Source organism: Callithrix jacchus, chromosome 22 (assembly GCF_049354715.1).
Source record: "Callithrix jacchus isolate 240 chromosome 22, calJac240_pri, whole genome shotgun sequence".
In the NCBI taxonomy this organism is placed as follows: Eukaryota; Metazoa; Chordata; class Mammalia; order Primates; family Cebidae; genus Callithrix; species Callithrix jacchus.
This window is the reverse complement of record NC_133523.1, coordinates 31,250,419-31,265,517: the sequence shown is the minus strand read 5'-3', so window position 1 is coordinate 31,265,517 and position 15,099 is coordinate 31,250,419. Positions and strand designations below refer to the sequence as shown.

Here is a 15,099-nt window from a genome sequence, read left to right as displayed (position 1 = left end):
TACATCTCTTAATGAGATTTCTCTCCAAGGATGCTCTTAAAACGGAAGACTTCCCTCAATTTCTAAATTTTCTACATTCACACAGCTTCTTTCCTGTGGGAGTTTGTAGAGATTCCTATTGCCTAGTCTTTCCTGTATTTGCTACATGTACATGGTTTTTTCCTAGTGTGAGTATGCTTATGTCAATTAAGGGATTAATACTGACAAACGCTGCCAGGCGCGGTGGCTCACGCCTATAATCCTAGCACTTTGGGAGGCTGAGGCAGGTGGATCATGAGGTCAAGAGATCGAGACCATCCCGTCTCTACTAAAAATACAAAAATTAGCTGGGCATGGTGGCGCATGCCTGTAGTCTCAGCTACTCAGGAGGCTGAGGCAGGAGAATTGCTTGAACCCAGGAGGCGGAGGTTACGGTGAGCTGAGATCGAGCCATTGCACTCCAGCCTGGGTAACAAGAACAAAACTCCATCTCAAAAAAAAAAAAATACTGACAAACGCTTTCCCACATTTATGATCTTCATATCATTGCCCTACAGTATAAACTCTGCTAAACAAAAGGGTCTGCATCATTGCTAAAAGACTTCCCATATTCACTACATTCATACAGCTTTTCCCCAGTATAAATTCTCCTGATGTTAAATAAGGGAGGATCTATGAATGAAATTTACCATGACAAATACTGCTTCATGTAGTTTCTCTTCTGTGAGATTTCTCACATGTATAGTGATTCACATGGTCTAAACGTTTTTCCCCACGCTTACCACACTACTGGGTTTCTCTCCATCATGTATTCGTTGATGGACGGTACAATTTGAGACTTTGCTAAAAGCTTTCCCACACTCACTACATTTATATGGCTTTTCTCCAGTATGAATTCTCTGATGGACAGTAAGGTTTGAACTGCAGCTGAAGGTTTTCCCACACTTAATACATTCGTAAGGTTTCTCTCCAGTATGAATTCTGTGATGTTGAAGCAGGGATGACCTGTGACTGAAGGCTTTCCCACATATACTGCATTCATGAGGTTTCAATCTAATGTGATTTCTCAAATGCATATTCAGTGATTCAAGCTGGTTAAAGGATTTCCTGCATTTCTGACATTCAAAGGGTTTTTCCTCAGTATGAATACTCTGATGCTGAACAAGAAATGAGAGGCTACTAAAGACTTTCAGACATTTGTTACATTCATATTTTTTCTTCATAGTGTGAATTTTTTGATGTTGAGTAAGGTGTGAGCTACAGCAGAAAGCTTTCCCACATTCACTACATTCATAAGGCTTCTCTCCGGTATGGCTTTTCTGATGGTGAATGAGAGATGAACTATGAATGAAAGCCTTTCCACATATACGACACTCATAGCGTTTTTCTTGTGTATGAATTCTTAAATGTTGAACGAGAAGGGAAACACGACTAAAAGACTTTCCGCAGTTCGTACATTCATATGGTTTCTCTCCAGTGTGAGTGCTCTGATGGTTAGTAAGGGATGAGCCATGGCTAAAGGCCTTCCCACATTCAATACATTTGTAAGGTTTCTCTCCACTATGGCTTATCTGATGTCGTGTAAGGGATGAGCCATGGCTAAAAGTCCTCCCACATTCATGACATTCATAGGGCTTCTCTCCTGTATGAATTCTCCAGTGGCGACTGAGGACTGACTGTTTGCCAAAGGCTTTCCCACATTCACTGCATGCATAGATTTTCTCTCTATCACAAGTCTGGGAAAGGGTAAGAGATCTGCTCTGGTTGAAGGCTGCCCCACTTTCATTAGAATTCAAAAGTTTCTTTCCACCACTGATTTTCTCATTTTTTACAACTGACTTTTTTGGTAAATTCTTCTTTAATACATATTTGTGTGAATTCCCTTCAGCAGAACTTTTTTGTGGTTCAGAAAGGGTAGCCTTTGAAGAACAGGTGCTTCTAAATGTGTTGCATTCTATATATTCCAAATTCTTTGTAGAATTTGAAAATTCATAACCTTGTTTTACACTTTTTTGTATTATTACTGTTTGGGATGAATCTTCATCATAAAGATCCTTCTTTGATGATAATTCCTTGTTTGTCCATCTTGATTCCCAATCTGAAATATATCAAGAAAGCAAAGCACTGCTTTTTTTTTCTTTTACTTCTTGAAAAGAAACTTCTACAGTGGAATTAGGAGAACTGGATAAGAAATGAAGCCCCCAGAAAACACAAAGCTCTGACAACTCAAATATTTCAGTGACTTCTGAACAACGCTCAAATGGTGCAGAGAATGTAAAGTTCACCGAAGCAGGAACAGAGTGTGATAACAGAAATGTGTCAAATATAGGAAATGGATAAAATAATATCCAAAAAAAAGGAAACAATCAGAAATAAAACGTGGAAGGCATTCTGGATTCCAAGCCATCATTTTGTGCCTATATGGATGAATAAAGTCACTCAGACATAGATTTTCGGTGAAAGAGCGAGGAGGGACTTATACAAGGATGTGATGGTCCAGAATTATGAGAACCTGGCCTCTCTAGGTAAGGACATCACCCCTTCCACTCCCTTCCACCCCTTCAGAGTGGCAAAGGAAAGGTGTCCCAAAGGAGTTAATGACTGCCTTTCCAACTCACTGGCCTTGCAGGCTTTTATTTTGTGTAGATCAAAGGACAAGGGTCTTTAGGTAAACACCATTAGAGGGTAATTAACTTCTGCTGACCACCCCCCCAAAAGGTAGTTATGCATGCATGGATGATCAAAGGTTTACTAATGAAAGTGGGGGTAAACAGATTTATCTGGGGAAGCCTCTTTACAATTTCTAGTATTTATTCTGTGTTCTGATGCCCTGGGGTAAGAATCAATAGCCTTTGCCCATCCCCTTATTTGAAGCTTTGTAAACCCTCTGGCCTTTCAAGGGGATCTTGTGACTATTTTCTGTAACTATCTCTAATACTGTTCCCTTAGTATTTTTGCCACCACCCTGACTGAACTACCACACCTATATTCATGTGTGAAAGATTGCATTTTGTCCAATATCCTCTTTCTCCAACCTTCAGTTAATCTCAATTTGCTGCCAGATTATCATGCTTAAAATACAGAATTGATAGTACTACATTAAACAATTACAGTAAAAACAAAGTAATCTAAACGTTCTTTATAGCTGACAAAGATTTGGGTTTTCTGAGGAGCTGAAGAAACTGTGTGAATCACATTATTTATTGGATATGAGAAAATATTCTTCCTGGCTGGGCACAGTGGCTCATGCCTGTAATCCCAGCACTTTGGGAGGCCGAGGTGGGTAGATCACAAGGTCAGGTGTTCGAGACCAGCCACACCAACATGGTAAAACCCTGTCTCTATTAAAAATACAAAAAAGTAGCCAAGCATGGTGGCACATGCCTATAATCCCAGCTACTGAGGAGGCTGAGGTAGGAGAATTGCTTGAACCCGGGAGGCAGAGGTTGCAGTGAGCCAGGATCATGCCACTGCATTCCAGCCTGGGTGACAGAATGAGACTCCATCTCAGAAAGAAGAAAAAGAAAATATTATTCCTGGAAACACATTTTTATATGTTCCTTACTTCCTCTAATATGTTCATATTTCATCTACAAAGCTCAGCTTTACAAAAGTGATTTTCCACCTAAGTGACAGCTTTTCTTAGCATAAAACTATTAGAATGTTTTCTTTTAAGTAGATTTAAGACGGAATAGTTGCCTTACTTTGTCTGAATAGAGTAACAATTTGAATTATTATGATGGCAAAAACCTCTAACCTTGATTAGATGACATGAGTGGTACAGATAATAATTTGGGATGGAGAAACAACTGTTTGGAAAAGCTAAGCTAAATACCCCTCAGTTTTCATTTATATCGGAGATCTTTGAAGACAGTATCCCTAAAATGCCTCCATCCTCACTATAAGCATCTTTAACAAAAACTTCCCTTGTCTCGTTCACCATGACTCACCTGGAGTCACACCTTTGGACAGTTTTTCCTCCACCATCCAGGGCTCTTTTCCATCCTCCAATAGCGTGATCACATGTGGCTTAGTTATGGAAAGACCTGCTTACAGGAAGAACATAGAATTGCGTAAGCTGCGGTCGTCTATTATGAGAGGCCATCACAAGAGACCACAGGAAGGGATGAAGGGTGTTCACTGGCATGGAAAGATAAGCTTCAGGCCGGCACAACAGAGCTACACATTTCCTTGGAAACATGGTACAGAAATTCAGCCATTTACTTAGGAGGATCTCCAGCAATTCAGAGTGGCAAAGGAAAGGTGTCCCTTATTGGAGTGGAAGGGGTGATGTCCTTACCTAGAGAGGCCAGGTTCTCATAATTCTGGACCATCACATCTTTGTATAAGTCCCTCTGAGCAGAATCTAGCCATTCCCACTCTTCATGAGAGAAGTCTATAGCCACATCACTAAATGTCACCTGAAATAGCAAATATATTTGGATTCAACCATAGATCAGGCCTCTTCTGTCACTGTACATGGGGTAAAATTACCCTACTAATGGAAGAAATGGAACAAGATTCAGGAGTTGTGACAAGGATTGGGAATGTGACCTCACTTAAGTAATAATACAGTTATGTGCTTAGAATTATTAGACAATAAGAGACAAATATGAGAGCTTTGCTTCAGTAGAGTTAATTTTGTTAAGTTATAGAATTATATGAATTTTTGTTTTTTATTTTTGTTTTGAGACAGAGTTTCGCTGCTGTTACCCAGACTGGAGTGCATATGGCACGATCTCAGGTCACTGAAACCTCCGCCTCATGGGTTCAAGCAATTCTCCTGCCTCAGCCTCCCGAGTAGCTGGACTACAGGCGCGCACCACCATGCCCAGCTAATTTTTGTATTTTTAGTAGAGACGGGGTTTCATCTTGTTGACCAGGATGGTCTCGATCTCTTGACCTTGTTGTGATCCACCCGCCTCGGCCTCCCAAAGTGCTGGGATTATAGGCGTGAGCCACCGCGCCCAGCCAGAATAATATGAATTTTTAAAAATCAGAATTTAACATTTGACAGCACAGAGTCAAGTATATACTAATATCTTTAATAGCTTAAGTGCTAGGTAAGTAATTAAAACATTAGGCTAAAGTGATTGTCTCTCAGATGGGATACTAAGGATGATTCACTAAGGCTCACAGAAAATGGGTTCAGAAAAAATATATCTTTATATTAAAGACTGATAGACATAAACTGATATGGTTTGATTATGTCCCCCCAAAACAGCATGCATTGAACTTAATCCCTGTTCTAACAGTATTGAAAGGTGAGATCTTCAGGAGACATTTAGGCCTTGATGGCTCTGCCCTCATGAATGGATTAACCTCATGATCTGGGGAAAGGGTTCCTTATTTTAAAAATTGAGTTCAAGTCTCCTTTTGCCTCTCTCTCTTCTCTTTGCCCCTCCACCATGAAGGGACACAGCAAGAAGGCCCTTGCCAGATGCCTGCCCCTTGATCTTGGACTTCCCAGGCTCTAAAACCATGAGAAGTCAATTTATATTGTTTACAAACTACTCAGTCTGGGGTATTCTGTTAAAGCAGCACAAAAAGACTAAAACATACACATAACTGATTCATAAACAAAAAAGAAAAATATATTCATGGTGTATACTCAAACTTTGTACTGATAGACATTTAATAATTAAAATATGGGACTCCAGGGTGAAAGACTGAAGGATGGTTTCATGTCATAGATCAGGGGTCTCTAACCCCCAAGTCCCGGACTGGTACTGGGTCTAAGGTGTGTTAGGAACCTGGCCACACAGCAGGAGGTGAGTGGCAGGCAAGTGAGCATTACCACCTGAGCTCCACCTTCTGTCAGATCAGCTGTGCCATAGATTCTTACAGGAGCTGGGTCCCTACTGTGAACTGTGCATGCAAGGGATTGAGGTTACACGCTCTTTATGAGAATCTAATGCCTGAGGATCTGAGGTGGAACAGTGTCGTCCCCAAACCACTACTTCCACCACTTCCCACTTCTGTGGATTGTCTTCCATGAAACCGACCTCTGGTGTCAGAAAGGCTGGGGACTCCTACCAACCTTTAAGGACTGCCAACAGTCCTTAAATAGGACCTGGAAGTAAGGGGAAAAAAACAAAAGGGTACATTTCAGAGAAAATATTCTAAGGAAATGCTCACAGATGTGCTTAGAAATTCCTCTCAATAGTACTCTAATTTTACAGCATCACTTAAAATAGTAAAACTTTAGAAGCTTATTCAGTAAGAGCTTATTGAGTATGTGCAAAAAGACATTCATTTAATATAGCATTATTACTGCCTTTCATTTGTAAAACATACTGCTCTACTATGCTTACTTTTTAGCTCTCAGAGTGAATTCAGTATTTATTACTTTATTTGGATATTTTATATGCATGTTCACCAGTGACAGTGGTCTTTGGTTTTAAAGGCAGAATTTACTTTTGCCAGGTGTTGGGAAAATAAAATTCATCTCTCTTGCCAATGGCAGAAAATCCTCTCCACAAATATAGAAAAAAAAACAGTTTTATTACTGAATAAGCATTAAATCAGACCTTGATGCCCTTCACAAGCAATCAACTAATGAGATTAAAGGACAGGAAGAAATCTCATCCTTTTATATAAGCAAGCAGATGCAATCTAACACACACACACACACACACACACACACACACAAACGTATCCTCAAGATTTAACAGTACAATTTGCTGCAGGAAATTTATTCTAAATTCACCTGTTAATTGGAGTTGCCACTGTGTTAATTAATTGCCTTTATCCAAATAAAAATAACATTTCTCATAGCTTTGACAAACCAGTCATTACAAGTTAGAGCCAGGGATGCTTCTTACTTCCCCTTCACTTGCCTGGGCAGCCTGGGGTAGTCACTCATCTCTGTCCCCAAAAGAACATGAGATATCAGTCCTAGCACTTATTTTAATTTCTCTGCTTTCTTACTTTCCTACCAGTGCTGCAATCCTCAATACAGTAGCCACTAGCTAACTTGGCTACAACATTTAAATTAATTAAAATGTAAAAATAAAATAATTAAAGAAAATTTAAAATTCATGTCCTCCATTGCTTAAGCCATAGTTCAAGTACTCAATCGTCACATGGGGCTGATGGCTACCGTATGATCAGTACACATGGAGAACACTTCCGCCACTGCAGAAAGTTCTCTTAGACAATACTGCACTGGATCATGAAGTTCTGTGTGTCAGTGTACACCGAAATCCACGTACAACTTTTCCTAACAGGTACTTCATAAGTGTTTAGAGGATGAACCAATGAACTATTTTGGCATAGTTCACTTTAGCCTTTACTTTTTTTTTTTTTTTAAGAGGCAGGTTCGGGCCAGGCACAGTGGCTCAAGCCTGTAATCCCAGCACTTTGGGAGGCCGAGGCTGGTGGATCACGAGGTCAAGAGATCGAGACCATCCTGGTCAACATGGTGAAACCCCGTCTCTACTAAAGATACAAAAAATTAGCTGGGCATGGTGGCGCATGCCTGTAATCCCAGCTACTCAGGAGGCTGAGGCAGGAGAATTGCCTGAACCCAGGAGGTGGAGGTTGTGGTGAGCCGAGATCGCGCCATTGCACTCCAGCCTGAGTAACAAGAGCGAAACTCGGTCTCAAAAAAAAAAAAAGAGGCAGGGTCTTGCTCCATCGCCAGGCTGGTGACATAATCATACAGTGACATAATCATCATAGCCCACTGAAGCCTAATACCACTGGGCTCAAGAAATCTTCCTACCTCATCAGCCTCCCCAGTAGCTGAGACAATAGGCATGCACGTGTCTCCCAACCTAATGAGTGACACAGGCCGTGGAAAACAACTAAGCAGTGATGGAGGAGTGGAAGTGCTAGGTCAGGGAAGGTGACTGCAAGTGCAAACCAGCGTTCAGGGAAGCTTTTCTGAGAATTCACCACCGAGCGAACACACGAAGGAGATAAGAATGCAGGCTTGTGCATATGTGGGTGAAGAATATTCCACGTGGATGGCACAGCAACTGGTGACAGTGGCTGGAGCTCACAGGGATGAGGAGGCAGAGGAGAAAGGTGGGATCAGAGAGGTAAGAGCCTAATTGTAGGAAGAGGTCACTGCAGAACCGGCTTTGAGTTAGCTGCTGAAAAATTTTAGGTTGAGGAATGACAGGAATTTATATAACAAAAGGATCACGGTGTCAGTTATACTGAGAACAGACTGATAAGGGTTAAGGGCAGATGCAGGGAATCCAGCTTTGAGGCTACCAAGATACTCCAGGTGGCTTAGACTGGGGTGGTGGTGGTGGTGGTGGTGGTGGGATAACTAATGGTCAGATGCTGTAAATGATGCATAATTTAGATCCCACTAGAGGACCTGCATGAGTTATAAGTCAAAGGGAAAAAATCAAGGATGACTCCAAACATCTCTTCACTTGAGACCACAGAGTACAGTTTTGACAACCATAATGCAAATAACATTAAAATTCAAACTTGCTTTGTGAATTATAGTTTAAAAATTTTGGCAAGACTGAAAAGTCTTCTAGCAGAAAACTAGAAAAGAGGAACACTGGGTGAGGAGGACAATACCTTGGAGCTCTCCCGTGGGCTCCATCCCTCCTATATTGAAAGGAACCATAGATCCCAGTCCCTTAAATGGACTTGATTAGGTGGAAACAGGCAGAAGCAAAGCAGACACACAGAGGCCTGATAAAGTATTCAGGGAGATTTAGGGACACACCGACTTACTTGAGACATTACTCTGCACTTTCCAACAGCCAACAGAGTCCTCTTTCCAGGCTCTAATTTTAGAGATAGGCAGTGTCCTAAGGGTACAGAAGGGCAGGAAAAAGCAGTCAGGAAAAAGCAGGCTTCTCTTGCAGCATCTGTGACACACTGTAATGGAAAGGCACACTGGTAATCACTCTCTGGGGCGTCAATCTCTCCCTGGGAACTAACAGGGTGTTTCTCGGCAAGGTTTAACCATTTTCCAGGTTCCACCTGCGGGGAAAGTCAATTTTTTTCTGTCCATAAAAGACTCGTGGGCCGGGCACGGTGGCTCAAGCCTGTAATCCCAGCACTTTGGGAGGCCGAGGTGGGTGGATCACGAGGTCAAGAGATGGAGACCATCCTGGTCAACATGGTGAAACCCCGTCTCTACTAAAAATACAAAAAATTAGCTGGGCATGGTGGCGCATGCCTGTAATCCCAGCTACTCAGGAGGCTGAGTCAGGAGAATTGCCTGAACCCAGGAGGCGGAGGTTGTGGTGAGCCGAGATCGCGCCATTACACTCCAGTCTGGGTAACAAGACCGAGTTTTGAAACTCCGTCTCAAAAAAAAAAAAAAAAGACTCCTAAACAATAGTAATAACTTTATCAGCTCGTTCAGTCTTCACCACTATACACGGTGGGCATACACATTATTCCAGATTGTTTTTCTTCTTCTGATTTTGAGATGGGAGTCTCGTTGTGCCGCCCAGGCTAATTTCTTTATTTATATATTTTTTTAATTTTTATTTTTAGTAGAAACAGGGTTTCACCATGTTGGTCAGGCCGGTGTGGCAGCTCACACCTGTCATCCCAGCACTTTGGGAGGTGGAGGCGGGCAGATCGCTTAAGGTCAGGAGTTCCAAACCAGATTTCTTTTTTTAAAACGAAGACAAAACAAATTCCGAGATACTGAACCCATTTTTTTCAAGGTTACACAACTGCAAAGCGCCGGCTTCATGACTACATAACCCCAAAACAACCGTGGCTGGCGTCTGCTCTCGCGCCCACTTTCCACTCACAACAGCGCCAAGACGTCGGCGCCGTCATCACCCGCGTTTACACAGCAGGACGCGAAGGCCCGGAAAAGCCAAGACGACCCCAGCTGGGGTCACACCGCGGGCCGACCCAGGGCCGGAGCCCCGCCGCCGCCCCCGGGACCCACACAGGCCGGAGTCCTCACCGTCCACGCAGGCGCCCCGAGTCCGCACTTCCGCGGACCTGACGCGCTGCGTCGCTGGTGAGCAGGCAACGGCTGCCGACCTCCGGGAACGACACTGCCCAGAACCGTTTCTGAACCTGGGAGCCGCCCCCAGGCCTGAGGCTACCGCAGGACCGACCCACTGCAATGCCCACGGCCAAGCGACAATTCCCAGAATCCTCCGCGCTCGGGACAAAAGTCCCCGGCTCCGCGAACCGCCGGCACCAGAAGACTACACTTCCCACTAGTCTCTGCCGCCGCGCGGACCTGGCGCGCCGCGGGCAAATGGTTGTCGGCTTCGTAAGAAAAGCCTGGGGCTGTTATTTCTAGAGCCGGCCAACTAGGACCACACGCGAAGTGCCCTGGGCGCACACAGTCGTCCTATGGTGAACGATACGCTTCGGAGCTAAGGGACCCTCTACGTGTAAGGACAATGGCGCCCGCGTTACGAAACTACAATTCCCAGAGAACTCTACAGCTGTGCGAGAAGTTCTTCCGGGTCATTCTTGCGGTCTCTCACACACAAGTTTCCCTCTGGGACGTGCGCCGCTGTTCATGGTACCGCCCAAGGCGCTGGCGGTTGCTAGCAAAGGGACTGCTCTCATCCCAAACCCTACTGCTACGCTGTCCACCTCGCATGGTCTTTGAGGTTTTCGGTCATTTGCCTAAGACGATAACTCACAAAACGCCCTGTGGCCGGACTGTCACGACTGTGTTTCGCCAACCAAGGAGATTTCCTGGAAATGCATGCGTACAAGTATCTGGGACACTATGGCCGTTTTGATGTGAGTTACGCCCCCTCGGGGGACTGGGAAACACGGAACTTGAGTGAGCACCAGGACAGACCCTCATCCTGGGAGAAGTCATTCCTCACGCAGCCATCAGAGCCTGAGGCTTCCCCCCAACCTCGAAGTGCTTCTTGGGCTCTGACCTTACCCAATCAACCCAAAAGGACAATGGTCCTCTCTATATGCAAGGCTGAGCAGTCTACTGTTGGTATATATTTGGGTTGTTTGCTTTCTTTTTAACATTTGAATTAAATTTTAATTTCACGTTTTTAATTATAGTGTGGCTATAGACTTTTTTGTACTTGTCAAGTACTGACCTTCATGATCTTCGTGGAGCAGTGCTTCTGTTACCAGAAAGGGGTCTCAGTCCAGACCCCAAGAGAGGGTTTCTGGGTGTCACGCAAGTAAAAATCCGTGGGAGTCCACAGTGCAAGGCCAGAGCAAGTTTATTAAGAAAGCGAAGAAACAAAAGAATGGCTACTCCATAGGCAGAGCAGCAGCTTGGACTGCTGGACTAAGGAAGCTGGTGGTTATTTCTTGATCATATGCTAAACAAGGGGTGGATTATTCATGAGTTTTCTGGGAAAGGGGTGGGCAATTCCGGGAGCTGAGGGTTTCCCTACTTTTTAGACCATACAGGGTAACTTCCGAACCTTACCATGGCATTTGTAAACTGTCATGACACTGGTGGGAGTGTCTCTTAACGTGCTAATGCGTTATAATTAGCATATAAGGAGCAGTAAGGACAACCAGAGGTCACTCTCCTCACTCTCTTGGTTTCCGTGCATTTTGATTGGCTAATTTACTGCAAAACCTGTTTTATCAGCAGGCCTTAATGACCTGTATCTTGTGCTGACCTTCTGTGTCATCCTGTGACTTAGAATACCTTAACTGTTTGGGAATGCAGCCCAGTACGTCTCAGCCTTATTTCACCCGGCCCTATTCTCGTGTATCCTGTGCATGCAGTGGTGAATTCCTATAGCAGTCATAGTTTTAAAAAACACCGTGGGCCAGGCGCGGTGGCTCACGTCTATAATCCCAGCACTTTGGGAGGCCCAGGCGGGTGGATCATGAGGTCAAGAGATCGAGACCATCCTGGTCAACAAGGTGAAACCCCGTCTCTACTAAAAATACAAAAATTAGCTGGGCGTGGTGGTGTGCGCCTGTAGTCCCAGCTACTCGGGAGGCTGAGGCAGGAGAATTGCTTGAATCCAGAAGGCGGAGGTTGCGGTGAGCTGAGATCATGCCATTGCACTCCAGTCTGGGTAACAACAGCGAAACGCAGTCTCAAAAAAAAAAAAAAAAAGCATTGTGGCATCAGCTGGCTTCCTCTCAAGACTTAGAGTGTGTAATAAGGAAAGACTGGATTGTGCAAAGCATATTCCGTCTATGAATTTATTGTACGTCAAATTGTTTTCAAAATTGTACCAATTTTCAGTCCTACCAGAGTTTATGGTTATTTTGGTTGCCAACATTTTGTTTATCTACTAGGTGTGAAATCATAACTCACTGTGGCTTAAAGTTGCACTGTTTAATTGTTAATGAGATCGAGAATGGTTTTGAATGTCTGTTGGCCTTAGTATTTCCTTCTCTGAGAATTAATTGCAGGTCCTTTGCTCAATGTTTTGTTTATATATATATATATATAATTTTTTTTTTTTTTTTAGACAGAGTTTCGCTCTTGTTGCCCAGGCTGGAATAGTGCAATGGCACAATCTCAGCTCACTGCAACCTCCACCTCCCGGGTTCAAGCAATTCTTCTGCCTCAGCCTACTGAGTAGCTGAGATTACAGGAATGCGCCACCATGCCCAGCTAATTTTGTAGTTTTAGTAGAAATGGGGTTTCACCATGTTGATCAGGCTGGTCTTGAACTTCCAACCTCAGGTGATCTGCCTGCCTTGGCCTCCCAAAGTGCTGGAATTACAAGCGTGAGCCATCGCACCCAGCTTGCTCAATGTTCTTTTGAAACGATGACCTTTTTAATATTAAAATGCAAGAGGCATAGGATAAAATGATTTTTTTTTTTTTTGAGACAGAGTTTGGCTGTTGTCACCCAGACTGGAGTGCAATGGCACGATCTCAGCTCACCGCAACCTCCGCCTTCTGGATTCAAGCAATTCTCCTGCCTCAGCCTCCGAGTAGCTGGGACTACAGGCGTGCACCACCATGCCCAGCTAATTTTTGTATTTTTAGTAGAGACGGGGTTTCACCTTGTTGACCAGGATGGTCTGGATCTCTTGACCTCATGATCCACCCACCTTGGCCTCCCAAAGTGCTGGGATTATAGGCGTGAGCCACCACGCCTGGCCAAAAATGAGATTTTTAAGGAGGCAGTGCAGTGACTAGGATATTAAAATTGTTTCCCACTTAGAATCCTGGGTTTTCAACTGAAATACTAACTGAATGTGTTTTCTGCAGTTTGGTGTAATGTTTCTGGTTATGAGATTCTTAAATCCTTTCCTGCTTGGTATTTGCTTAACAACTTGAATCTGTGAAGCACCATCTTCAGTGCTCAGCAAACTCTTCCTCTCATACATCGCCTCTTCCCCATTCTTTCCCTCCCTTGAGAACTCCAATTCATTTTAAGGCAGTAATGTGTTACCACTCTCTATCCTCCAGGAGTCTTAAATTCTCTGTAACTTCCATCCTTCAATCTCTATGTTGCATCCTGGATCATTTATTTCAATCGACTATTCATAATTCTCTCTCCAGGACATATTAATTTCAATTTTTCAAAGATGTTTTTAACATGGTAGGCATAGTTGCTTCATAAAATGTATCTGATAATAATAACTGAAGATTTTAGCCCCTTGGGAAGTTTATTTTTAAATATTTCAATCAGTTTGCTTTGCATCCTTTTTTGTTGGTTACCTTTGTCTTTCCTTAAAATTCATGGAGCTTCCCCATATCCTTAGATGAAAGTGCCTTTCTCGTCTAGAGATGATGGAATTTTATTTTCAGACAAGACCAGGATCCCTACCACTCTGGAACCACGTTAAACCACACTTAAGACTTACGTCCCTGCTCAGTCCATCCAGAAAAGCTTACATAGAGACTCTTCTTTATTGCTGCTTTTCCTCATGAGCTCCCTGGAAGAATTATGGTGACTTCCCATTGTGAGTCCTCAGATATTTGTAATGTGAGTTAAGTTCATGAGTGGAGAGAGGGCCAACATTTGAGGACTAGATATGACTCAGGGCAGAGGTGAGAACTTTAAATGGAGGCTAGTCCTTTTGATTCAATAGCTATGTCTGGCCAGCATTACTGTGAAGCTAAACCCCTAACCTGTGAGTGCTCCATCATTAGGGAAGCAGAAGCCTAGGAGAGCTAGAGAATGCCATTTTAAGTACAGCTCCATTCTGAGACTAGCAAAGTACATTCCTTGCCTGTCATGAGCCGTAGTCACGAAGTCTTTATAGTTGAGGAAACAGTCTGAAGATAGATACAGGGACACTCGTACAACAGTGGGGAGCCTAGATATCCCAATACCCATAACAATGTATGCTTTCAAGATAATAGTTATGCTTTCATGTGCTTGACACTAGAATGTCAAGGCTAGTTTAAATGAATACAGTAATAAATTTTGTCATTCTTCCTGCTCATCCACACATAGACACAGCTTAGCTTAGTTTGTTTATAGATAAGACTCCCGTATAAGAAAAACTTAAAGCCAGTACGTTCCTCCTCTTGCTTTCTGAGGGCCTCCTGCTCTCTAATGGTGTAGCTTCTAAGAAACTTGCTTCTTTTACTGCACTCTGTGACTCACCTTAAATTCCTTCCTGAACAAGATCCAAGAACCCTCTCTTGGGGTCTGGATCGAGACCCCTTTTCCAGTAACACCATAACTTGCACTGTTAGCAGAAAGGATAGAGGCACCGGAATAGGGACCAAGGAGGAGAAATCAGGCGCGTGAGGTGGAGAGAATCACCAGCATAAACAAGTCTGTTTTAAACAAATATTACGCCAGACAATTGAGAAAGTAAATGAGGCAGAGAGAGAGAGAAAGAGAGCAATAAGGAGAAAGGAAAACACACTACATGCAATTCTGAGCCTACCCCCTTCCACTAGCTCTTAGCTGCCTTCTGTCCCTTTCCTACTTAATATAATGCAGTGTTTCCAATCAGTGATTTTTGCTGTTGGGATCTGTCTAGTCGAGGGCACATTTTAGAATATGTACTTGGGAGAAGAAAAGCCGGTTTGCGTTGATGCTGAAGCTGTTTTAAGATTCAGGGCGCGCTATGATCTGAATGTCTGTCCCCTGCCTCTGCCACTGAATCATATGTTGAAACCAAATCCCCAATGTGACAATATTAAGAGGTGAGACCTTTGAGGAGATATTAAGTCATGAGGCTGGAGTTCTTATAAATGGATTGGTGCCCTCATAAAAGAGGCCCAAGCTTGTTTGCTCA

At 43.4% G+C, this 15,099-nt stretch overlaps 1 protein-coding gene across 1 annotated transcript; it reads right to left on the bottom strand.

Moving 5' to 3' along the window:
- Positions 1 to 539: 539 nt before the first annotated feature.
- LOC103789894 (uncharacterized) lies at positions 540 to 10,073 on the bottom strand. Its single transcript, XM_078359034.1, is given in 7 exon segments — positions 540 to 750; positions 753 to 2,077; positions 3,930 to 4,028; positions 4,280 to 4,400; positions 6,020 to 6,052; positions 8,683 to 8,759; positions 9,884 to 10,073. Coding segments are annotated over 6 exon segments (1,653 nt in total). The 5' UTR covers positions 8,692 to 8,759; positions 9,884 to 10,073; the 3' UTR covers positions 540 to 684.
- Between the last annotated feature and the right edge of the window lie 5,026 nt (positions 10,074 to 15,099).